This window comes from Leptodactylus fuscus, chromosome 4, assembly GCF_031893055.1.
Source record: "Leptodactylus fuscus isolate aLepFus1 chromosome 4, aLepFus1.hap2, whole genome shotgun sequence".
Classification (NCBI taxonomy): Eukaryota; Metazoa; Chordata; class Amphibia; order Anura; family Leptodactylidae; genus Leptodactylus; species Leptodactylus fuscus.
In genome coordinates this window covers 103064493-103089982 of record NC_134268.1, presented here as the reverse complement: position 1 = coordinate 103089982, position 25490 = coordinate 103064493, and the positions used below count along the sequence as shown (strand labels likewise).

The following is a 25490-nucleotide window of genomic DNA, read 5'->3' as shown; positions in this document are numbered from 1 at the left end:
TAGCAGAACTGAAATTCTGCTAGCAGAAAAAGGAACCCAGTAAAGTCAAAACGCACAAACTTAGTGAATCAGTGAGGATTTTTTTTTTACAGTAACTGTTTTAGATGAGGAACACCATTGTTCCTATGTAAAACCACTAAATGCCTACCACTACTCCCACAGGATCTCGGACTACAGTGGCAGAAAAACAGCGGGGTATGATTCCATACAAAAACAAAGCAAAGTGAAATAAAAGCCAGTGAAGCAGAGCTTCCAGAAAGGTTCACAAAGTGCAAATAATTTCATAACCACAGGCAGACACCTTGGTGTGTTTGGGATTTCAGGTACTACTACTAGCACAGTTATCAAGCTTAATTAACCCTTTCCTCCTAGACACGTGACGAATAGGATATCTTTGGAAAAGCAAATAATGAAATTATTTGGCAATGTTATGGTTAACCTGTCTATCTATTAGCTGCTCCCGTTCCTCAGTGCCTCATATTGTGAGAATGACACTGATTAATATGGCAAGAGTCACAAGTCAGATATTTACAGTGTACGCACAATAATAACAATTCTCAGTGTCTGAAACAAAATCCACTAAATCTGTAAGTAATTTAGCAGAATGGGATTTTCCTTTCCGTTGCCTGCCAGTTGCTCTTCTTTTCCAAATTTCCACAGCAGGGGAAGCCTATGACTTACATAATGACTTTAGCATGCAGGTTTTATTTATATATTTAAAATATATTTTTTCCATTAAGTGTGATTGGCTTTTAATGTAGCGAGTGAATAATAAGGAATACACTCCATAGTGTTAATTGTGTCGGGAGGATTACCGCATGTGGATATAATACAACTAAAAACTGCCAACTCTGTACAGAAGAAATATCGCCACCAATAATATATATGGCCAGAGAATCAGGTAAAGGCTTATATGTGCTTGGACACTGCAAGAATAGAGAATTTGAGACACTGATATGGAGGGGGTTATGGTCCATTGACGTGCAGTGAACTAATGCAACCATTATTGAGCCATCTTAGTGATTATGTAGAAAGCGCCTGAATTAGAAGTGCTTTGGCTGTATGTGGTATACGGTATTAGCTGTAAGATGTTGGCAGACTGTATATAGTAGTCACCGACATATAGTCTTGGATGATAAATACTGTAAATGAATGGCCTGGAATAAACCCATTGCAATACCTCACTGTGCGTATGACGCTGATGACATCACTGGATTTATGTACAGATACTTTTTTGTCACAGTTAGGAGTTCTTGGTTAGGTCACCAAGTTTGGATAAGTGTGCTAGGAGTTAGGAAGGAGCCTTACAGCCTTCTCATCAATGAACATGAGAGAGGGGGAACTACAAGCTGACCAGTGACACGACCTAATCCTCACTCCCCTGAGTGCACAGACACTCCCCCAGCACTCACAGGAGTAGCAGTCTAGGACGTCACTAGTGCTTCTGGGCTGGGGGAGGTGCAGCAGAGGGGAGAGGAAGGAGGGACAGAGGAAGGTGCTGTGTGTAGGGGGTGTTTTCCAGCTTTAAAAAGGCAGCAGACACATAGCAGCTCTGCGTCAGAGAGAGACTTGGAGACTTTACTTAACTCGAAGCTTAACACAAACAGCTAGAGAGAGGAAAAGAAGTCACCCACTCCCTCAACTCCTCACTCACTGCCTGCCACTTACCAGACACTCACATCTAGGCACATGTACCAATGTCAGAGCTCCTGCTGTCACCTGCCTGCAGGACTCCACACAGTTCTGCCCATTGCATTGTAGCCACATAGGATCACATCCCCTCTATCACTAGTGCTAGATCACTGCCAGATCCTTGTCTCTCCTACTGATCAGGTGGAGGATCCAGTGCAAGGTGACACTGCCAGCAGCACATTACAGCTCGGATCACCAAGTGGATGCCACGCACTAGTGTAGCAGCTGCCGCTCCTTGCAGTCTTCCCCTCGGTCCGCTGCTTCCAGCCTGCGTCAGAGACACTGTGGAGTTCCAGCCCTTCTTCCCATTCATCATGAAGTCAGCGGAGGAAGGTACGGTACAGTGCAGTGGGAACACGTGTCAAGTGTCACACTGTCACACCGGGTGGATGGCTCCAGTGTATGCTAGAAGAGTGGCTGTCAGTGGCAGTGCCATCACAAGACAGGCTATTTATAAGTGTATGACAGGTGACAGACTGCTAGGTACAAGTCACTGCCGCAGAGGGGTGTACGTGTGAAGTTGGTGTAAGCTACAGTTCACACAGCTTTAGTTCTCCTCAATGACTCCTAGTACAGGTTACAATGTACAGGTATGTGTGTAGGGCTGGCAAACTACCAAGCGTACCAGTTCTGCCAGTTATAAATACATTTACCCTGGGCATAGAAGTGTGTGTGGATGCAAGTTATATACAGGTTACTGTGTGGCTAGTGTATGTGGTAATATATATATATATATATATATATATATATATATATATATATATATATATGTACATAGAACTTTGGGTGAACTTCAATAGCCTTCCCGTTGTACTTAAGGAACCTATAGGTGTGTGGTTGGTGTATGAGGGTCGCTGTGTGATATACAGATATTTGCACCCATGGTATAACCCTATTACATACTGAGCTTTCAGCATTCATCATACATCCATTACTATGTCACAGTTTTAGAATTGTGTTTATGAAGCTATATTATAAATGGGGATATGCTTCTGAGCAGTGATATAGGTGTGTGGTTCTTGTATGTACTGTATATAGCATAGATCGTTGTGTGATAATAAGTATACTACTATTGTATCTTTAGTGATAACTGCATGTATATAAGTAAAAGTATTTTCTATGAGACTTGTGTGGTGTGTAATTGTGTTCTGAATACATCTGTAGATTATTCAGTAGTGACATATCCCTGCTATCACTGTCTGCTATGTATATCACTGGCTGCTGGTGAGGTGTAGATGATGCGCACCAATGTGCCACAGATACAGCCAAGTATATGAATGAGCTTGTTACTTTGGTAGTTGCTGCTCTACCATCTTTCAGTAGGATGTACCCATTATTGGCATATTGATGACAGGGACTTACTCATACGGTGCAGGTAGGTCTATGTTAGTAGTGAGGAACACCTGGCAGGCATTTAGACTATGACAGAAGGTAACAGTGGCTCGTGCTATTATAACTCCATATAGCTGCACCATTTAGAACTTGCAGGGGCTTTTGTCATTGTTTGGTAAGTGGCATAGCCCCTGGTGCTGGACAGGTGTGTGGCAGACACATGCGCTTATAAACAGTGTTCAGTTTAGCTGCAGGGTATGAACAGGATGATGTAGATGAGGAGGCTGGATCCCTGCTGGTGTCCCCCGGTAATCCCTCACAGACTGGAGCTGCACATCCTGTAGGTGTCTCCTGTGCTGGGATTTGGTCCAGCTAGTGATCCTGCCTGCAGTCCCTGCCCTGTCATGTGTCCATCTCCCCATATCCCCTTACTACACTGAACCTACTGTAGTCGGGGTCTGATGTGCGCTAATCATAATCTAGCAGCAAATAGCAGCCATTAAGACAACACCCATAATTATAACCATCCCTGACATCCCACAGACTGGATGGAGAGCAGGACACATTCCTCTCAAGTCTGATCCGAGTCTTCCACTTACTTCTCTCATGGCTGAGTAGTTGGCAGTGTACACGTGTCAGGGAGCACTTACTACCGCACTGTTTGTACTGCTACCTACCACACAGGGAGCACGTACTACCGCATTGCTTAGACCACACAGGGAGTACTTACTACCGCACTGTTATTATTGCTACCTACCACACAGGGAGCACTTACTACCGCACTGTTTGTACTGCTACCTACCACACAGGGAGTACTTACTACCGCGCTGTTATTATTGCTACCTACCACACAGGGAGCACGTACTACCGCACTGCTTATACCACACAGGGAATACTTACTGCCGCACTGTTTGTACTGCTACCTACCACACAGGGAGAATTTACTACAGAACTACCTACCACACAGGGAGCACTTACTACCGCACTGCTTATACCACATAGGGAGCACCTACTACCGCACTGTTTATACTGCTACTCACCACACAGGGAGAAAACACAACTCCTTAGTGCATCCTGTTAACTGCAACCCAAGGTTGTTCACTTGCAGTCCTATGTAAAAACGCATTCCATTATTCCATTATTATGTTCATTCCTATGTAAAATCACATCACATTTCTATAATCAGTTATGGGAAAATGGCAACCTCAGCGCTACTACACCTTGGTATACAGGATATATGTACACAGTCACTGCATCTCTACCAGCCCTGACAGTGGAGAAGTTAGGTACAGAATATTATGTACAGAAACTTTTTCTACATCCAGGTACACAGCATAGGCATTCATTTAGGTTAATCCCTATATTAAAGGTATATTCATCTGTGTGAGCTGAACCAAATCTGGCAAATCTCAATCATTAACCGTAAAGCATGACACAAGTACAGTAAGTACTGGATATACTGTAGCTATAGAGTCATGAAAAACCGACAGATAGATCGATAGACAGACAAACATCTTATTATTTAAAGAGAGGGTGTAGTTTATAATACAGTATATCTGCAACTGTATCAGGTAAGACCTATGGAACAACAGATTAAAGACTCTAGATATGTGATACAACCAAGTAGTAGTGAGGAGGATCCTGCGATTTCCAGCAGCTATGGCAGTACGTACAGTACATGGCACAAATACAATGCTATAGGTGCCTGGAGAGCAGGATTACTCCTATGTATCTTTCTGTTGCTGTTGTTCATTTCATGTGCATTGCCCTCCGCTGGGTACCACTATGTGCCTCTCCCTGGCCATGAATACTGCGCTTTGTGGCTGGATATTAAATTGCTATCATGTATGTGCCAAATATTTGTATAGTTCCTGCGTTGTTAATAAAACACATAATAAACAGGCTGCAGTCAGGGGAATGAAAGCCACCTTTATTTGTTGTATAAGTCACTTCTATAGATGAATGCTGTTTACCACCACCCCAATGTGCCAGTGTACACCGGGCTCTGGACACATGAATACATTTTGGGTTTTTCTAGAGCCCGGCTTATATCTCAGGTAGTTTACAAATGGTTTGTTAGCAATGATAAAATAATCGCATGCACACATGTAAAATCCCTTGGGTATAATACCCTGGGGTTACACATTGGCATTGCCCAGAGATAGAGAATCAGATATTATCTGGATTATTAAATCATCCACTGCCCCGGTAATATATCATCTAGCCAGTCATTCACAGGGCGAATTCTGTGTCAATGTAGTTTACTGAGAGTATCAAATCCAATGTATGGATGTAAAGCTCGAAAATATCGTGATAAAACTGTACCAAATGAACACTAGAATATTTCTTCTATCATTTCCAATACATTATATAAACTATAACCTATAATAATCGAATTATAATAAAAGAGCTCCATTCAGACTAACATTCTAATATAACGATTGATTACAATTTCCTAAATTATTAGATACATGTATATTAATTTATTTAAGTGACTAGTCACATATTTGCCCATTAAGCACAAACACATATCTGATATCGATATATATATATCCCAAATTAATAAACTATTTTGTATTATTTATATCATTAATTAATATATTACTTTTAAATTATTATTCTCATTTTTTTCTCCCTGCTACTTGAATATTAGGCTAGATGAATGAGATGTGTATAATACTACACAATGTTATAAGACATTTCAGATCAGATATTGCCTTATGGAGCTTAGTATCAGCCACTTATTAATCTCTATTTTTTTTTTATGTTCTTATTTAAGATAAGTGTTATTTGTATAATTTTTTAGAATTTTTTTTTTACTATATGCTGGTTCTTTATGCAACCTGCTGGGTGTGTGCAGACTGGGGAGCATAGGGTAATCTATTACTGTTTTATTATGTTCTTCTTCCAGCAATCATAGGACTAAGGTATAAACACTCTCAGTGGAGGAGGCAGTGCTGCTGTCAGTGTATAAGCTAACACTATACATATACAGAACAGTCACACATCAGCTAACTATATAAGGCAGTAGATTAGTGGACATGCTTAGTCTCCCAGTTGTCTCTGCAGTCATGCACATTTATCTAAAAAAAACTATGTTTAGATTTCTATACATTTCTATAAAGCTATGTTTCTATCACTTCTATGTCTTGGCCTTGCTTCACACAGCAGGATAGCTATGATTTCATGTAGTGTCTTATCAGTATGTAGTTTAGTGAGTGTCACTGACTTCCTGTAAGTACTGTGTGCATAGTATACTATCACTAGTGGGAGCTACAACTAAACACAAACACTTGCTGGGGATTTGGGTGACAAAAGCCAAAGCTATTGCACAGTTATTGGGTTTAAACAGACCATGAAACGGTATTTATTTTATTCTGTATATGAATATGTCTTTATATGAACTTTTATTTATACACTACATGATTTTATTACTAAAGGTCCCAATACAAGTTCATACTGTATCTACTATATAAGCACCAGCCTTATGTATTGGATAAAAAAAGCATTGTGTCAGTACAGTACAATTATTTAATACAGCACCAGATAGTCCAGAAGATCTAATGACACAAATACACACACACACACACATATATATATATGTATATATATATATATATATATACACATAGATAGATAGATAGATAGATAGATAGATAGATAGATAGATAGATAGATCTCAAGCAGAGAGAAATGCATAGGTAGTATACTTTAAAAAAAAAAAAAAAAACTAAAATAGCATGGGTTGTGTTAATATTTCCAGGGGTCTCTGGTGTTCATAAAGATTGCATACCCTTACCAGTGATTTTCATGTAATCCGACATGTATTTTCTAAAGGATCCATTTTAGAAACCTGAGTCAGATTTCTGCCACAGACCCCCATGAGGATTAACTCAGTTCGGCTAAGGCCCTGTGTTGCGGAAATGCAGTATTTTTGGGCCTATGCAGAAATGCAGCAGAAAAAAATCTGGGGTTTTGCAGTCCTAGCAAAGGCAATGAAATTTGATTTAATCTTTTACCTACATTGTAGCAAAAAAAGTTTTGGAACACATTGTTTGTTTTTTTAAAAAAAGCATGTGTTTTTTCAAGAACATAGCATGTTAATTTTACCTGTAAAAATGCAGCATTTCCCCTCATTAACTTTTTTTTTTTTAGAAGGAGGCAAAAATGCAAAATGCAGCGGAAAAGCAATGAAAAATGCAAGCAATTTTATGTCCTGCTTTTTTACTTGTGATTTGCGGTATGGGGCCTTAGCCTTCAATAGTATTAATCTGCATAGGTATACATTCCCTGACTTTTCTATACTACTTGTTACCCACAAATCTCCACTCTGATTTTTTTTCCAGTGCATGTTAAAGGGGGTTCCAAAAACAAGCATTAAATGTGGGCTGTCATCAGATTTTATGTGAATTTAATGTCAAATCTTGAACAGGTGGCATGGGTTTTATAATCCAGAAAGTGTGACAATGCCAGATTAAAGGAATTTTACTGTATATGTAGGTGGACTAGCCAACTATTGTTAGTGTGTGACAGTAGAATTCCATATAAATGCAATGAGTCACACAAAGATGTGACGTACATGTGACTGCAAGACGTTTTTTCCCCTGACACAGCTAGATTGTATTTTTTTTGCAACCTGAGAGAGTTGTGTGACTTAAAAATAGCATAACAAAAATATAAAAATATAATTTAAGTATATTTATATCTAAAATTCTATGCAAGTCCACTGTATGACTGTGATCGGTCAAGCCCTCCTAATCTGAAGCTGCCTATACATGGAACAGTTTGGGAACACACCATTTTTTGTCATTTGTCAGAAAGGGAACAAATAGGAAAATAAATCTAAGAAAGAAAATAAATATATGGAGAATCTTTTGTATCCTGGGTGATATTCCTAGGATGTATTTTACTTGGGGACCTGTGATGTTGGTACATTGGGTGGGTAGATTGGTAGTAATTGATCCTTTAGCACCCTGCAGTTTGGACAGTGCCATGTGGTGACATGACCTGAGCCAGCAGTGACTGGGGCTGTTTACTAGGACCCTGTGTGGCCACCTGAGGCCTTGGCACAGGGGTCCTGCTGCTGCTACTACATGGGATAGAGCTTTATCTGCATATGGGGAATCCAGCTGAAGATCTCTATGTTTATATAAAGCCTGGAAACATCAACATGGAGGGGCTGAGGGGGGAGAGGTGTCCCAGGCTGGAGCCATAAACTAGACCTGCAGTAGGAATGAACATCCCACAGACAACAGCTGCTGGCTAGTAAGAGAGGCTCTGCCCAGCCAGTTGTACCCAGGCAGGCTGTACATACACACCGCGAAACTCCATGTGAGCAGCCTGGCACGCCGGGCACACAGGAGGAGCCATGAAGTGAGTGTAGTTTATGACTGAGGAAGCCGCACTATACACAGTAACGGGGAGGAGGAGGAGGAGGGACCGGCAGCTTCAGCCTCAGCAACAGGTCCCTGGTGAGGAGGAGCCTGTCCTTCTATCGTACACTGCCTGCCAGCCTCACTCAGCGGCACCCACCGCCTGTCACTGCCCGGGAGAAATGAGCGCCCCAGGGGACGACCCGGAGCTCGACTTCGACTATCTGTTCGAGTACGAGTACGACAAGCCGGCGGGGACGGAGGACAGAGGTGGGTGGAGGAGCTGCCCCTCCGGCGTCTGTGTCTGTCCACGAGTGCTCCACAACCTGTGGCTCCCCAGCTGTTTGTCAAACTACAACTCCCAGCATGCCCTGTCAGATTAAGGACGTCATGCCATGCTGGAAGTTGTAGTTTTGGGAGCAGGTTGCAGGGCAGTAGCGTATCTGTAGTATGTTATCTCTTGTCATGGGCGCCACAACTCGTCTAAATTCCCAGGGTATACATAGAACAAGCTGCCGCCAGCACACGCAGGGCACACGGCGCAACCACAGGGGAGTAATAGAGGCAGCACACAGGACTGGCACTGGCATCTCTGCCATACTTGGGACTGGCTGCACACAGCAGGGTTACCTCAGACATCTGCCCTGTCTGCTGGTGATGGGATAGGGCACACCTACCATGTAGAGATAATATGGAGTAGTCACTTGTGACCCACCATGAGGGGTACTAGGACAGGTGTGTTTACTTCTTCTGCCCCTGAAACTGCATCTTATTATAAGGTCTAATAATATATGTATTTAGAAATATTATTGATGCTGTTTTACATGGACGCCTTTCTGAGGTAAAATACTATACAGTAAGTCACATGTTAACAACACTAGATATCCGCCATATTATCGATATAACATATGAGTCCTATAACAGTGACTACATTAGACAGCATACAGTATATTGACAGGCCTGAGCCACATATGGGGTGTCCTTTCAGAGGACAGTTAATGGACGGCCATTGTTGTCATTGCAACGTTCACACGTTGAGTGATATCTGGAGTTATGACTCTAATGCAATATCACATGCCATGTGTGAATAGGGTCGTGTGTACAAAACACTTCTTGTTCATTCTGTGCAATTGCTTGCTATGGCACTGCAATGGCAATTCTACGCTGGCACATGTAACTTTAAGAATAAGATGTAACATGGCATTGCCCCATTATCTTGTATGTAGTGGAGTCTCCACAAGTTTCAGCCACTAGTGTGTTATACATAAGCTGCTCCATAGTGATGTAGCCGCTCAGTAATGTCAGTGCATCATGAACTAAAGACAGATACTGAACTCTCCATCTGCCACATGTCTGCATAGCCTCGTGCTACAATGGCACCACTTTCTGGCTGATGTCCTGATATCCTGATATATCTAATGATAGGGGTCGGCCACACCTCTTACTGAGTAAAATGCAGAATCTAAAGACCTGGACAGACCTCATGTGTCTCACAGCTGAGTTATCTCTCTTCTGTCTTATCACTGTAAGAGTCCATTCATATATAGGGGGTTTCCACCCAATCTGTTTTCTGCTGGGACATGAAGCTCTTAGGCTCTTAGGCCTTAGTAGAAAATAACCTATAGGTCCAACAACTAAGTTCTATTGTTTATAATCTTTTCTTCTCGTATTGAGGAGAGACACCTTATGGGCCCCCTACAGTTCCTGGGCCCGGATGGGACTCCATCCCCTCAAGTTACATCCCTAATAGGGGCTGCTTTGGTGTCTGGTGCTGAAGTTGTGTCCAAAAACAGGATCAAAAATCATTACTTGTAGTGTTTTTGTGTCCAGCTCCTCGCCCATGCCTGGAGCACCAGATGGATGCCGGATGCCTAGTGTCTGGTATCAGTTTCCCTCCAGCTTTTTTGTACCACAACAGAGTAAAACTACAACAGAGCTGGAATATGTATGTGAACGCACCCTAAGTCCGTCTGGAGTCTAGGCCAGTAAAAGGGTTTTCGGCACCAAAAATAAGGAATTGTATACAATTATATAAGAACTAATCCTTACCAATCCTATCCCCCACTCTCTTCTTAGTTCCCCACAATTGTCTCTATGTTGGCCTGTAGTGAAAATGTCCTGACAGTGACATGTGACAGCTGCAGCCAATCACTGGCTGTATTGATGCTGTATTGATGTCAACGCTGCGACAACCAATGATTGATCTTATATTTGTGTTGGGACATCATTGGCAGAGGGCAGTGCACCAATACCTGTGGGGGCCTGGAAAGTGGTAGAATGGGATATCAGATATCAGAAAGGTGAATATTACTTCTTTTATTACTTTATGCCATTGTAGGTGCTTTTCATTTTTCTTTGTTGGGTGGACAACCCCTACTTGTAAGAAACTTATTTGGGTAAGGTGGATTTTATTGAGCATAGTACAGTAAGAGAGCATTACCTGCAGGCTCCGTATTACGCTCAGGAAATCTGGGTCATTTGACAGTCATACATACAGTCGAATAGTACAATACAACCTAAAATCCGACAGTTTTGCAACCATATGAAACTGCCCCTTGATCTTTTTAGGCTTTTGACCTCTAACTGTAACCAACACTGGGACAAATTTATTCATATTGTCTTAAATATTAGGCAAGTAATACTAGATGTGACAAGGTGAAACCAAGCCAAATTTTTGACAGTGACACAATAAATTTGTTGCATCTTATAAGACCTGATAGACACTCCTTGACTGGCACCAAAATAATAGCACATGCCATGGATAAATCTGGCACATTTTACCATTCCACGTAGCCTTGTGCCCTTTCTAGACACCATTCAGACATAACAGTATCTAGAAGCCTATAATAAATCTGGTGCTTACCATGGCACAGATAGAGCCAGATCTCTGATTCATTTTACTTTAGCCACAAGATGTGGCTTTATTCGTATTCAGTCCCTGGATCACAATATTATACAATTTTTTTCAATTATACCAAATTTTTTCATCAGATGATATAGTCATACAGGTTCAGAGACATCAGATGAATTCAGGCCTCAAAGACGACAATGATACTTGAAGGAACAGCTGCATATAGGCAATGCGGAGGTGCCACCTTGTATACAGAAATAAATAGTTACATTTCATGTTGTATTTAGGCCATATGCAGCCTGATATATTAAGAATAGAGATAAGCGAGTAGTATTCGATCAAGTAGATATTCGATCAAGTAGATATTCGATCGAATACTACCGTATTCGAAATATTCATACTCGATCGAATACTACTAGCTATTCGCAGTAAATATTCGATTCAGAACCAGTGTTGATTGGCCGAATGCTATACAGTGTATAGCATTTGGCAAATCAACGCTGTTTCTGCAGCAGGCTCGTCCTTGCTAGTCGGGAGAGCTGGCAGCTTGCTGTTACGAGGGAGCAGACTTTTTCTCATAGGAATGCATTGACCAGCGTTGATTGGCCGAATGTTATACAGTGTACAGTATTCGGCCAATCAACGCTGGTTCTGCCGGAGGCTCGTCTGTGAGGAGGTGGAGTCTCCAATGTGGTCCGATCTTAGACTCCGCCTGCTCACAGACGGGCCTTCAACAGAACCAGCATTGATTGGCCGAATGCTGTACACTGGCCAATCAACGCTGCCAGCTCCCTTGTAACTGCAAGCTGCCAGCTCTCTTCCGACTAGCAAGGACGAGCCTGCTGCAAAATCAGCATTGATTTGCCGCAGGCTCCTCTTTTCTAGTCGGGAGAGCTGGCAGCTTGCGGTTACGAGGGAGCTGACTTTTTATCAGCGCAACTGCAAGCGCTGTGCAGTTAAAGTGCACGGACCCCATAGACTATAATGGGTCCGTGCACTTTAACTGCACAGCACTCCTCCTAAACACTCTCCTCCTGCTACTCGTGGACTTGGTGACTCTCCTTTAGTCGAATAGTGGTTTGCCCTGAAACAACCATAGACTTTGTGAATGGGATTCGATATTCGATCGAGTAGTCGAATATTGAGGCTCTTCTCGAAACGAATCTCGAATAGTTCACTGTTCGCTCATCTCTAATTAAGAACATGGACACATTTTCATGAAAAATAATGTCTAATTCATAAATGTAAAAGATATAACATTTACCCTCTGAAGTACTGCTGTGGAAAACTCTGCCAAGATAGAAATATTCCGCATGACAGTGATTTACCTACTTGTCTCTGGGTTACACAATAGAGAAGGAACCACTTCTGCTCATGGCTTAGAGAGCACATTAGTATTCCTTAGCAGTGTTATCTCATCATTTTATAGTAATGGTCACTGGTTTTAATGTATTAGTAGTATTCAATATATATATATTTTATTCAGTACAGCATTCTTATTGCTTCCTATACTCATAGAAGACTTGGGTCATCTCATCTCACAATATCAGATTTTTTTGTACTCAGCCTGTTTCTTTTCAATTCTGTAGTCTGCTTCCTGCTTGTTCTTATCATAGATCATGTGCTGTAAACTGTTGTATATGCTGTGTATGTTGAGTTGTACTTCTGTGCAGTGTATTTGTATCTGTCCTTTTTATGTCGCTTAGTCTAGTGATTTTGCTTATACAGTACTGTGCAAAGTTTTAAGCAGGTGTAAAAAAAAATTCTGCAAAGTAAGCAGATTTTCAAAAATAGAAGTGTTAATCGTTAATTGTCAATTAACAAAAGGCAAAGTGAATGAACAAAAGATAAATCTAAATCATATCAATATTTAGTGTGACCAACCTTTGCCTTCAAAACAGCATCAATTCTTCTAGGTATACTTGAAGACAGTTTTTGATGGAACACAGCAGGGAAGTAATTCCAAACATCTTGGAAAACTAACCACAGATCTTCTTCTGTAGATATAGGCTTGCTTAATTCCTTCCTCCAATTCTTGTAGTCCCAGGCAGACTTGGATGATATTGAGATCAGGACTCTATGGGGGCCATGTCATTGCTTCACTCCTGAAGCCAGTGGTCATACCAAGTATCAATTTCTTTTAGATTTTTCTTTTTTTTAATTCACTTTAGTTGTTAATTGACAAAAATAAGCTATCAACACTTCTTTTAAAAGCATTCTAAGGCCTGGTTCCTATCTGCATTCGGGTTTCTGTTCGGGAGTCCACTTAGGGGCCCCCCAAATGGAAACCCATACACATAAAAAAGCGGTTACCTAAGGAAACCCACTGACCCCATAGACTATAATGGGGTCTGTATGGTTTCCACTCAAACCAGGCAGAGAGAAAAGTGCAGCTTGCAGGACTTTTCTCTCTGCATGTTTCGTGCGGAAACCACATGGACCCCATTATAGTCTATGGGGTGTGCGGGTTTCCCAGGTAGGGGGTATTCACACTTGTGCCAGCTGTCCTTCTGCTATGATTCCGCTGAAATTGCAGAAAAACAGATTGGGGATGGCTTGCATACGGACAGTTTAAAAACCCATTCATTTCAATGGGTTTTTAAAGCAATCCACTGGTGTCCGTATGCAGCCTCTCTTGCTTTAATGTGCAAATCTCTTTTACTGAAACCTCTGCGTACTACTCTGCTTAAAGGGTTTCCAGGATATATATATATATATATATATATATATATATATATATATATATATATATATATAATTTTTTAAATTAGGACAGGCAAGGTGAGAACAAATATAAAAAAAACATAAACATACTCAATTGGGTCCTCTCCTGCTGCTCTGATGTTTTCTTCTGGTGGAAGTCCCCATCACACATGATAGCCGAGGCGAATCATTGGCCTAAAGACAGGGACCTGGGACATCACAGCCAGTGAGGATGTCCACTGTAAGAAGACATTGGCGCAGCAGGATTGGACTGCACTGGGAGGTACCAGGAACAGGTGAGTCTGTTTTTTTTTTTTTTTTGTAATTTTTTTAACCTCCCCTGACCTAATTAGAAGAAATGACTTCTGAGCCAATCACGGGTTGCAAGGATGACCCACCTCAGCCAGTAACTGACTGTTCAGTATTTTTCAGGACAAACTAGGAAGTAGAAATTTCTGATTGGCAAGGTTTACAGCCATGGCTGCTTGGCTTTTTTCGAATGAATGGTTGGCTGTTGACTTTAATGAACCAACCATGTAAAGAAAGTTAAGTGTAGTCAATAGGAGAGAAGGAGACTGGCACTTGCCTACCTACTTTATTATAAGGATCAACAGCGGTCACAGCAAATTGATCGAATATTGATACCATACCTTAGCTATATGCTACTAGCGTTTAGGGTTGGTTCACATCTGCGTTTATATTCCGTCAGGGGGAGTCCGGATGGGGACCCTCCTTAACGGAATACAAACGCAATTGTAAGCGCTGTGCAGTAAAAGCACACATCTCCATAGACTATAATGGGGTCCGTGTGCTTGCTGACTAGATCTCCGCAGGGATCATGCGGACAGGAAAGTAGTTCACAATCTACTTTCCTGTCCACATGATTCATGCAGGCAGTGCGTGGCAAGCACACGGACCCCATTATAATCTAAGGGGTCCGTGTGCTTTCACGCACAGCACTTGCAATTGCATTTGGTATTCGCTGTGTTGCAAAGATAAAAGTTCCTGGATGCCCTTCCATTTTATGGCTTCAAAATTTTTAGGTACCAAGTATAACACTGAGAAAATATATAGTCCAATCTGCCAACTGGTCCCTATGCAGGCAGCAACATTATACAATACAAAATATCACCATATATATCAGAAAGGAGTAATAGGAAGGTACAGGGGAAAGAAAAAAAATACATTTGGTAATTGGGAAGGTATGGTTAGGTGTGCACCAAAATCTGTGTTTGAAATGAGGTAGGTGTGAGGGAGTGCCAGAATGGTCTCGGTAGGAGAAGGGTCTGACTCGTTAATGCTTGAACAAAGTGATTTTATTCAACATGTGGTAATAGTACTTTGTTCAAGCATTAACGAATCAGTAGGATCATCTTTTCAACAAACTCTGTGTTGGGGAGGGGTCCGGAGTGGTTTCCGATATCAAATATAAGTTGATTGCAAATGGTCATGAATGGTTTTAGGATATGCTTCCTATAACCTTTTATATCCTCAATATTCATATTAGTTAATATGTTTTACTATAGTTCATAATAGTATAAACATTTTAATTTTGGCATTTTCTCCAAATGACCAAACTCATCTCCCTTTTGACATGATAGGAGGTTGAGGATGGCTACCACACAGTGCAGTATAGTTAGTTTGCTGTCATCCTGATTGACATTTCATTAGAATTAAGGAGTAGATTATGGCTTGTTGTGCAGGGTCATTGAGGGATCTTTCAAAGCCACTATGAGTGGTCACTGGTAGCCATGCTAACAAGACCTTAGAATCTTCTGTAAACTTTGACTTTCAGATATTACCTTAGTTCCTGATGGAGATGTTGGTAATCTTGTTTAACCACGTACCTTTAAGGTTCTATTTTACCTCAGCTCCATCCTGAAATCTTTTATCTAGAGTCTGAAAATCAGCAATTGAATCATCTTTCCGATTCTGTTGCTGATAAGTGGATGTTGATTTAACTCACCAAATGGCATGTGGCTTAGTAGTTGTTCCACAGTGGGATGCTGCCATCTGCCATTAACACCCCTGGCAAGCTGAGTACCGCATGTACTGAATGGAAGGAACTCCTGGCGTACAAGACTTAAAATGCATTTACACAGATCTGAAACTCTAATTATAGTCTATTTACAGGGCATCTAAATTGCAGCCTCCATCCCTTTGTTATGCATGGATGAGAGGACAGAAATGCTGCACGAAGCTACACAGTTGCCAGTTTGTTTGGAAGTGTTAGTAGTATCACACCAACCTATTTTATAAGAAATAAGCCATATGATGTCACAGGAATAAAATCAGAGTTAAAAAAAAATCCCAGCCTTCAACCTGAGGAACAGACGACGAGAGCAGCTCAGCTATCTGAGTATATATGTATAATCTTATAATTGTATCCTGTTTTGATGCCTTAAATGTCACGAATAGAGTTATATAAATAGCATGTTGTGATCTGTAAGATAAATCATAAAAAAATATAAAACTTGAAACTACTTAGATCTCTGATGTAATACTGGATCTAATATCTCCTCAGAGTAAATATGTGTAAATCGAAAAAACATTGGGATCTTCAAGGAGTAAAACGCAGACTATGCCATCAATCTTTGTATTTCTGAATATAAATGTAATATTATTCTACAATACGTACACCTCGTAAGCTAGAATTATATGCTTATAATAGTAATTCCTTAACATAATGAGGAAAAGGTGAGGATAATGGATGTTAATCCTCTTGTTAGAGTACTATTGGAATTGTACTGTTGTGGCACCACTTGGTGACCAATACAGATGTATGCAAATTCAGCAATATTTCACTTCCCTACCACCTGGTCCCCCTGCTCAAGATCATCACATTTCAATTCTGTTATGAAACTAGCCAAATAGTAAAGAAAATAACATGTATGTGAATTGCAGTGTACTTATAGCAATTGCTTCAGGCTGAGGCCACACATTGTGGAAAAGCTGAGTTTTTTGTTGCAGATTTTGCTGTGTTTTTTGAGCCAACGCCAGAAGTGGATTCAGTAAAAGGTAGAAGTATAAGAGCTTCTTTTATATCTTCAATTTCTATTGAAGCCATTCTTGGCTTTGCCACAGAATATTGCAGCAAAATTTGGAATAAAAATGCAGCTTTTCCAGAACGTGTGGCCTCATCCTCAGTGAACATTTTAAGATTCAAGTTGTAATATTTTCTTATGTAAACAGTGCAGAATGCAGATGTGTTATCGATGCCATTCTAGTCTGGAGAGAACATTGGCCGTACAAATTCTCTATATCAGACTAATGGGTTAGATTGTGATCATACATTGCATCTATGATGGCACTGCTTATAGTGGAAAAATGCAGTTGTGGCGTATAGGTGTAAAGTGGAAGTTCCTCTCAAGTGAAACCTACTTTATATGTTCTGAAAATTGCAAAACCCATGAGTGAGGGGTCTAGTGATTTTTCAGCATTTCTAGCATATCCTAATATAAAACTCTTAAGCCTGTTAGCTCTATTCATTCAGTAATGTAGTAGGGGAGAGCAGACATAGAAGTCATACTAAGCGGTATGTATAAGTGCAATTCTATTACATACAAATGAAGGTTCACCAAAGGACTTAATATTTCACCAAATAGTTTAACTCTTTGAGCCAGATACTTATTAAAATACTAACTCCATGAAACATCATAGTAAACTTGTACAGCACGCTTTTCTCATGTCTGTTAGCATTTGTTCCCATCATAGTATTATTATTATTATTATTATTAAATCTTTAATAAAATATGTGCAATAAAAACTAATTACATCTGCTTTTGTGTTATTTTAATATATTCACAAACCAGTTGCTTCAGGTAATGTAGATGTAACTAGTCAACTATAGCTTGAGAGTCATATGTTGCCCATAGTAACACATTAGAAAGGGCACAAATCATGGAATTGTTATTGGGGCTGGTCAGCTGCTCTTCCATCTTGCATTGTTAGCTATAGAGTAAATTTATTTAGAAAAGCAACACAAATTGCCTTTTTATGATAGGCATTGAAACCTATCAGGGTAGCAAGCATAGCAGCCTAGGAGCAAAGGGAGCCCTTCCCTGATTTAGGAGCTTCAGTGAGGGATAGACATTGCTGTGGATGATAAAGGGATAGAGATTAAGCGTGCACTCAAAGGGGATAGATGATTAAAAGCTACAGGAAGCGACTAGAGGCTGTTATCTTTGCAAAAGGATGATCTACTAAATATTAATGTCACTTTTCTGTTGAGGTGCCCATACTTTTGCACCAGTCAAATTTTGGTTTAATGCATATTACACATTTTCTGTTAGTACAATAAACCTCATTTCAATCCTGAAATATTACTGTGTCCATCAGTTATTAGATATATCAAACTGAAATGGCTGTTGCAAACACCAAAATATTTAGAACAAAAAATGATTAAGATTAATAGGGGTGCCCAAACTTTTTCATAGGACTGTATATATTTCCTTCCTTCCAAAAATATTATTGTAGAATATTCAACCAGTTATATGCCAGCTTTGTTATGAATTAATATTCATTTTATATGCTTTCATTTTGCATTTTACCATCTTCTGAAACATTGTATTTTTAACTTTGTTTTTAGGTAAAGCACATGCATGTCATTATTTTTTTAACTAATCTTGACATCTTTCATAATTTTTTTTCCAGAAAACTATAACTATGCATCTTCCAATTTAAGTGCCAGCCTATCACTGGGTGTGATGAATTCTTCATTATCAACTCCATGCCATGGTATTCAGTCATCAAACCCAATCATTTCCATTATTCCATCAGCAAGTCATTCATCTGGATATGGAGGGAATCCTGAGAATGAAGCCTCTGGATACTACTTATCTCCGAATGTAAGGCCTAATGGAGCACCATTAGAAAGTCCTAGAATTGAAATCACTTCTTGTCTGGGAATTCATAGTGGCAATAACCAGTTTTTTCATGAAGGTGAAGTGGAAGAACCTATTCCTAAAAGAACACTTTCTACTGCTACATTGAACTTACCAAATGTTGACACCTACCGAGATCCTTCATGCTTGAGTCCAGCAAGCAGTTTGTCTTCCAGAAGCTGTAACTCAGAAGCTTCCTCTTTTGAATCAAATTATTCTTATCCATATACTTCCCCTCAGACCTCACCATGGCAGTCACCTTGTGTATCCCCCAAAACCACTGAGCCAGATGAAGGCTATCCCAGAAACATGGTGGCCTGTAATTTGGCAAACTCACCCAGGCATTCCCCATCTACATCTCCCAGGACAAGTATTTCTGAGGAAAATTGGCTCACTGCTCCAAACTCGCGTCCTACATCTCCATTCAAAAGAAAATATAACATTAATGGCAGGCAGACCTCTTACTCACCACACCACTCTCCTACTCCATCTCCTCACAATTCTCCCAGAGTAAGCATCACTGAGGAGACCTGGCTAGGGAACACTCACCAGTATACAAATTCAGCTATAGTGGCAGCTATTAATGCTCTTACCACTGATCCCATAGATATGAACGATGGCATTCCAATTAAATCCAGGAAAACAGCGTTAGATCACACCCCAAACATGGCTCTCAAAACAGAGCCCATTTGTGATGACCATGACACACTGTCACTAGCCGCTGATTTGCCATCCGAAGACTTCTATCACATCAGGAAAACCATGCCCTGCGATCAATATTTATCAGTGCCACAGCATCCTTATCACTGGGCCAAACCAAAGAACATTTCCCCAACATCCTATATGAGGTAAGACATTAAAATCAAGCCTTGATATTCATTTGTATAAGTGCACATTAACCTGCTGTTTCTGTCAAGATTGCAGAATTACATAAATGGTGTAACTGTAGTTTTGTGTTCTTCACATTTTCTGACTTTTAACTAAAAAGACTCTGAGATAGTCATGCTAAGTACCAGTTTCAAGTCTTTGCTTCTCACTTTTTTCATCTGTGCTCCAGACACACTATGTTTCAAACATCTACTGCAACTTTTTCTATCCTTGAATAGATGTAACTATTGATTCTGGCACAGTTGGAACGGTTTCGCTAGCCCCCTGAGCAATCAGTACTGTTAGTTTCATCATCCAATATGCTAATTAGAGTAGAGTCCCTAATTATCATATAGGGTCCTAATGCTTACAGTACTATTGTTCAGGAATGGTGGGGGCTATAGAAAAAGTTCCAACTGTTCCAGGCCAAGTGGAGCAGTACATATTAAAGGATGCTTTGTCTGCTATCCCATGGATACAGTGAAGCTGTAGTCTATTCACAGTTTTTTGTTGTCCAAGCCTACTAGCTCTCATTACATTTCCTCCATCTCCCTTCTCTGCTCCTACTACATGTAGATGACCACAGGAAGCTGGACCAGGTTTTATATACAAAGGAGTTGCCTTCATAAGATTGTCTTTTTAACAACTTCATGACTGGGTCATATTTGCCAATTCATGATACATTTTTAGCTGTTTTGGTTTATCTGAAAGATATAACATTTTTGGTTCAGATTATTCAAATAATGTTCACATCTTTTTTGGTAATATATAGGGTTATATTTTTATGTAGTAAATTGTTTTTCCTAATAAATATGCATGACTAGTACTTTATCATTAGGCCTATGACGAGTTTCCGTTTTTTACATTCTATCTGACTGGTGACATTTGTGTAGGGACAGGTCATTTAAAGACAGGTTCACCACTAGTTTCTATAGTGGGGCACTGGGGCAGATTTCTAATGAAAATTTACTTGCCCCGTTTTACAGTATCTGCAAAGTGAACGAGATTCTGGCTAATCTTATCCACACACTGCAAACAAAATACGCTGCGGAAAAGCTGCATTTTGAAAAACTCACACATTTTTGAAAAATGTAAATTTTTGTAAATGTCAATTTTACAATGAAAATGGCTGCAGTACGTATTTGCTGTGTTTTATTCCGCAGCATTTTTTATTGCATTTTTTTGCTGCATTCCACAACTTAGGGTCTTATCCTGACTGTTTCTGTGTCTTTTCTCGGGTGGGGCTTACAAAAAGGTGTAAGGGCCCCTTCACACGGAGTTTACGCTCCGTGTATTCGCGTCTACTCATGTGCAAAAAGACGCACGTTATACGAACAAGCCATTGAACTCAATGGCTAACTACATTTTACACGTGTATTTTTACACGTGTAAAATGGACAGAATACACGGAGCGTAGATAGATCACACGGAGCGTAAACTCTGTGTGAAGGGGCCCTAACACCGTGCAATAAAATTTGTGTGAATTTTGTCACAAGCCAACTAATAAGTGGTGCAAAGTCAGATCAAACAGTCTAAGGGAGCCTTCACACGGAGTTTACACTCCGCTCACTCAGACGCGTAAACACATGTCAAAGTGACCGCTGTAAAACACAATCCCATAGACTTCAATGTGTGCCGGTTTTACTCACGCTGCACATTGAAATCAATGGGTTTAAAAGCCTCCCATTGATTTCAATGTGTAATGCGCGTAAGACCGGCACACATTGAAGTCTATGGGATTGTGTTTTACAGCAGTCACTCTGACACGTGCGTAAACTCAGTGTGAAGGCTCCCTAAAGATACACAATAGTTATAAAAAAGCATTAGACATTTTAATAAACCTGGCAGAGTTTAAGACTACCTGACAGCGTTAGTAAAAGTTCCCCACAACCAGGGAGCTTAGAGCTTATTAAATCATTCTAATCTTCTCTCATTGTTGTCAACATGAGGCAGAGATAGAAGTATCCCACTCGATCTTGCCTCAGATCAGCCACAGAACCAGCGATGTAAGGCATGCCGCTGTTCACACCCATTTATCTGGGGCATCAGCGAGTGCAGCGGGGAGCCAGAGGAATGTAATGGAGAGGATCTCACGTGAAAGTCCACCTCAATCCCTCTTCACTTTCTGCTGTATGAATGGGGCCTTATATTGCAGTCTTCTCAGATTTTCTATTATCTCAAATGCTAAAACTCCATGTAGCGAAACGCAGCAAAAAATTTTTTCATTGAGTTTTTGCTGTGTTTTTCTCTGCCTTTTTCTTGCCCAGTTCAGTTCAGCAGCAAAAAAAAAAAAAAAAAAAATTTTTTTTGCTGCTCTTTTTTTCTGCTTTCTGGGGATGGGATTTATTCAAAATCGCATGCACTTTCCTGGTACTGTAAAACGCAGCTATTTTCTACTACATTTACAGAGCAGCCAAAAACGACGCGTTTTCACAACATGGAGCCTTAGCCTAAAAGTCGTTTTTGAAAATGTTTTCTCTGCCATCAGAGCCCTTCCATGTGTCAATTTGGGTCTCTCTCAATTTGATAATACCAAAGTAATATGTTGAAAAAGGTCATATAGAAGATATTTGCCATATTTCGTATTTCATTATTTGTTAGGGTATGAATCCTCCTGGTAAGTGTAATGGGTATTCAGCGCCTTCCTGAGAACGCTTAGCAAAACCTTTATAAGGGTAAGTTCACACGAGGTTTTTTGATCCGGAACCTGAGGCGGAAGCATCAGCATCCAGTCGCGCACTTGCTCCGGATTAGGCCCAAATGAATGGGGCTAGTCAGGAGGGAGTGTCTTCAGGCAGATGTCGCAAGGTGAATCTGCCTGAAAGAATGAGCATCTCGCTTCTTTAGAATTCAATGGGAGCCATCTTTGAAACCCTGTGTGAACTTACCCTAAGAGGTATGTCTGCATGGGACGTATACACTGGAACTACAGTTGAAAAATCTGCAGCATTTACAGGATCAAAAAATAGATTATTAAGATATTAAGAGAATTCATCCGCACACTGTGTAAAAAATGTGCAATAAAGTACACACATAAAGAAACCTGCCACATGGAAATTTATGTTGTTGGTGTCCATTGTGAATCTCACCCTTTGTAATCCATATGATGACATTTTCAGCAAATTCATAGCAATAACTTCCACTGAAAGTCCCCAGTGTTTCAGTCCTGTGTGGACATACAGTAAAGGACCCCATCACAAGTAATATCTTTAAAATCCTTAAAAAAAAGTATAGGGTTTGTGAGATTTTAATAATGTAAATTCACCTGTCTCTAACATTTATTCCACTTATGACATGGTCTGTCTTTATACATCTGCTTTACCAGACAGCTTGTAGCTGCAACATACAGATGCTTCCATTAAATATACAGCATATAACATGTTTCACACAATTTATTAGTTGGAAGCTTTGATATCTGACTGCAGAGCAGATGGGTATAAGAAATACAAGACCAATACGTATATTCTCAATAAAGTCATTTTCCTTAGCCCCAGATGTGATGTCTGCCGAGGTAGACAGTGTTGAAAGTTGCCATTTAGTCCAGGCAGTTGCTGCAAATCATGAAATACATGATGTATGAGGAACATATGAAACAGATAAAGACATTGCATTCTTGAGTCAGAATTAAGGCATACACATTCCACGGCTCCAAAAAAATAATGTATCAAATTTTAGTCAGGTTATTATCCTATTTTGAAGAAGCCCCCATTAGAATTGAAGGCTTGTTGGCTTCAGAACGTACCTTGCTCCCTTTGAGGATATTATCTGAATATTTCCATTTCAGTCCCTGAAATACATAAATCTCCTTCAAGGGATAGAAAAAAAGTATCATGTCAACTGTATTCCTTTGTAACTTTATAATATATTGTCTGGCAGGCTCCCTAGGCAGGGAGGGGGTTAAACAATGAAATGATAGTGACCATAAAGCGGAAGTTAGTTGTATGGTTGCATATTCATGGTGCAGAAGCCGTGTCTCATGCAGTGTTTCAGCTTTTTCAGAAGCCTAAAGTGTCAAATATTTACATTGCTCAAATTGATCTTACTGCATTCCACATCTGGGCCTATGTTGCTCATGCAAACAAGAGTCGTAAGATGTTACATGTGAGAAATAGTTTCTTCTCATGTTCCCATAGTCTTACATATTCCTAATACATGTAAAAAATGATAAACCAAGTTGTATCAAAAAAAGATTACACTTGTAGCATAATCCTTATGGGTTATCTGCCGGCGGCAATTTACACTTTCAGAATAATGGTTGGGATTTAAACAAATCCCATCAACATGTTATGTAAAAAAAAAGCTTGCAACACAAAGTGACCTGAGCTACAGATATTAAGTTATTGCTGTTAGTTTTTCTCTACGGCAGATGAAAATCCTTCAATTAAAAGTTCCAAAGAACATAAGGCTGGGGCCCCATATTGCGGAAACACAGCTTTTTTTGTTGTAGATTTTATTGCGGTTTCTTAAGCCAAAGCCAGGAGTGGATTGAGCAGAAGGGACAATTATAAGAGCTTCCTATATATACTTCCCATTCCTTATGTAGCCATTCTTGTCTTTGGCTCAAAAAAAACGCCACAAAATCTGCAACAAAAAAAAGCTGCGTTTCTGCAAAGTGGGGCCTCAGCCTTAGGGTTAGGCCCAACAAAAAAGCAATGTGGGAAAAACTGCAGAGGTAAAGCATTGTGATTTTTTTCCACATCGCTTTCTGCTTCAATTATACCTAAAGGAAAACGTTTCCATATGTATAATGGTAATGCTACGATTTATAAAAACGCAACGGTTTTGAAAATCACAGCATTTCTGCTGTGGGTATTTGTCTGCAATGTATGGATGGGATTTAATAGAATCCCATCCACTTTGCAGGAATGTAAACTGCGTTTTTTAACCACTGAAAAAAAGAAGCGACATGCTCATTCTTCAGGCGGATTCGCAAGGCCTAATTCATTGGGCCTAATCCGGAGCGGAGTGCGCGACTGGGTGCCAGTGCACTGCACTGGCATCAAGCCGCAGCTACTGTTTTTTGGTTCAGAAACTGAGGCCTCCACCTCAGTTTCCTGACCAACAAATCCCGTGTGAACCCGGCCTTAGGCTACATTCAGATGTTCAAGATGCAAAATGGCCATGAAAAAAAGTAAATTTTTCATGGCCATATTGCACCTGATGGGCACTCGTTTTCATGGATCCTTGATACATTTGAGTGTATGGAGGGATCAATGAAAACAAACAAAAATAGCACATGACCTATATTTTGACTGTCTGGGGCAGTGTAAAGCCCCCATCTTCAGATATTGAATTTAATGCTGCCATGTAACATCCATTAAAAAAAATGCGTGTCATGCAGCCATTTAGTAAAAACACATGGTTTTTCCTCGTTTTTTCAATGTGATTGCAGTTACATGTAAAATAAACTTGTTATACCTGTAAAAACCATAAAATGCCAAAATGACACGTCTTTTTTACTGCAGTATCTGCTGTTTGTCATCACTGCAAGCACCATTTTGTCAATTTCTTTGTTGAAATGTGTGATTTTAGAATATGATCCACAGTAGGCAATTTTACAGAATAAAGGGTTAATTTGCTATTTAAAGGGATTTTGCCATCTCAGGGTTTCTTCTGCCTTCCTTTCTCCTCTCCCCACTGCTTCCTGGTTTTTAGCTCAGGCCTGCCACGCTCTCCAGAGGTGAACAGTTATCCCTGGATTTACATGCTGAGATAACAGAGACACTGCTCAGCACTGTTCTACCCAAAATCAGTGCTCAGCAGCAGAGAGAGAAAGAGAAGACAAGTAGC

General features: G+C 40.2%; 1 protein-coding gene across 7 annotated transcripts in view; it reads left to right on the top strand.

Moving 5' to 3' along the window:
* The first annotated feature begins 1528 nt into the window (after positions 1-1528).
* The window catches only part of NFATC1 (nuclear factor of activated T cells 1), a 156029-nt gene continuing 132067 nt past the window's right edge, over positions 1529-25490 (top strand). For 5 of the 7 annotated variants that reach the window (XM_075270920.1, XM_075270919.1, XM_075270914.1 and 2 more), the window contains exons 1-2: positions 1529-2025; positions 18604-19681. In XM_075270920.1, coding sequence (XP_075127021.1) covers positions 1896-2025; positions 18604-19681 — 1208 coding nt within the window. In that variant the 5' untranslated portion in view covers positions 1529-1895. Of the gene's footprint in view, positions 2026-2206; positions 2283-8455; positions 8667-18603; positions 19682-25490 lie in introns of those variants that run through there. The other 2 variants (XM_075270917.1, XM_075270916.1) reach the window with 2 other exon arrangements.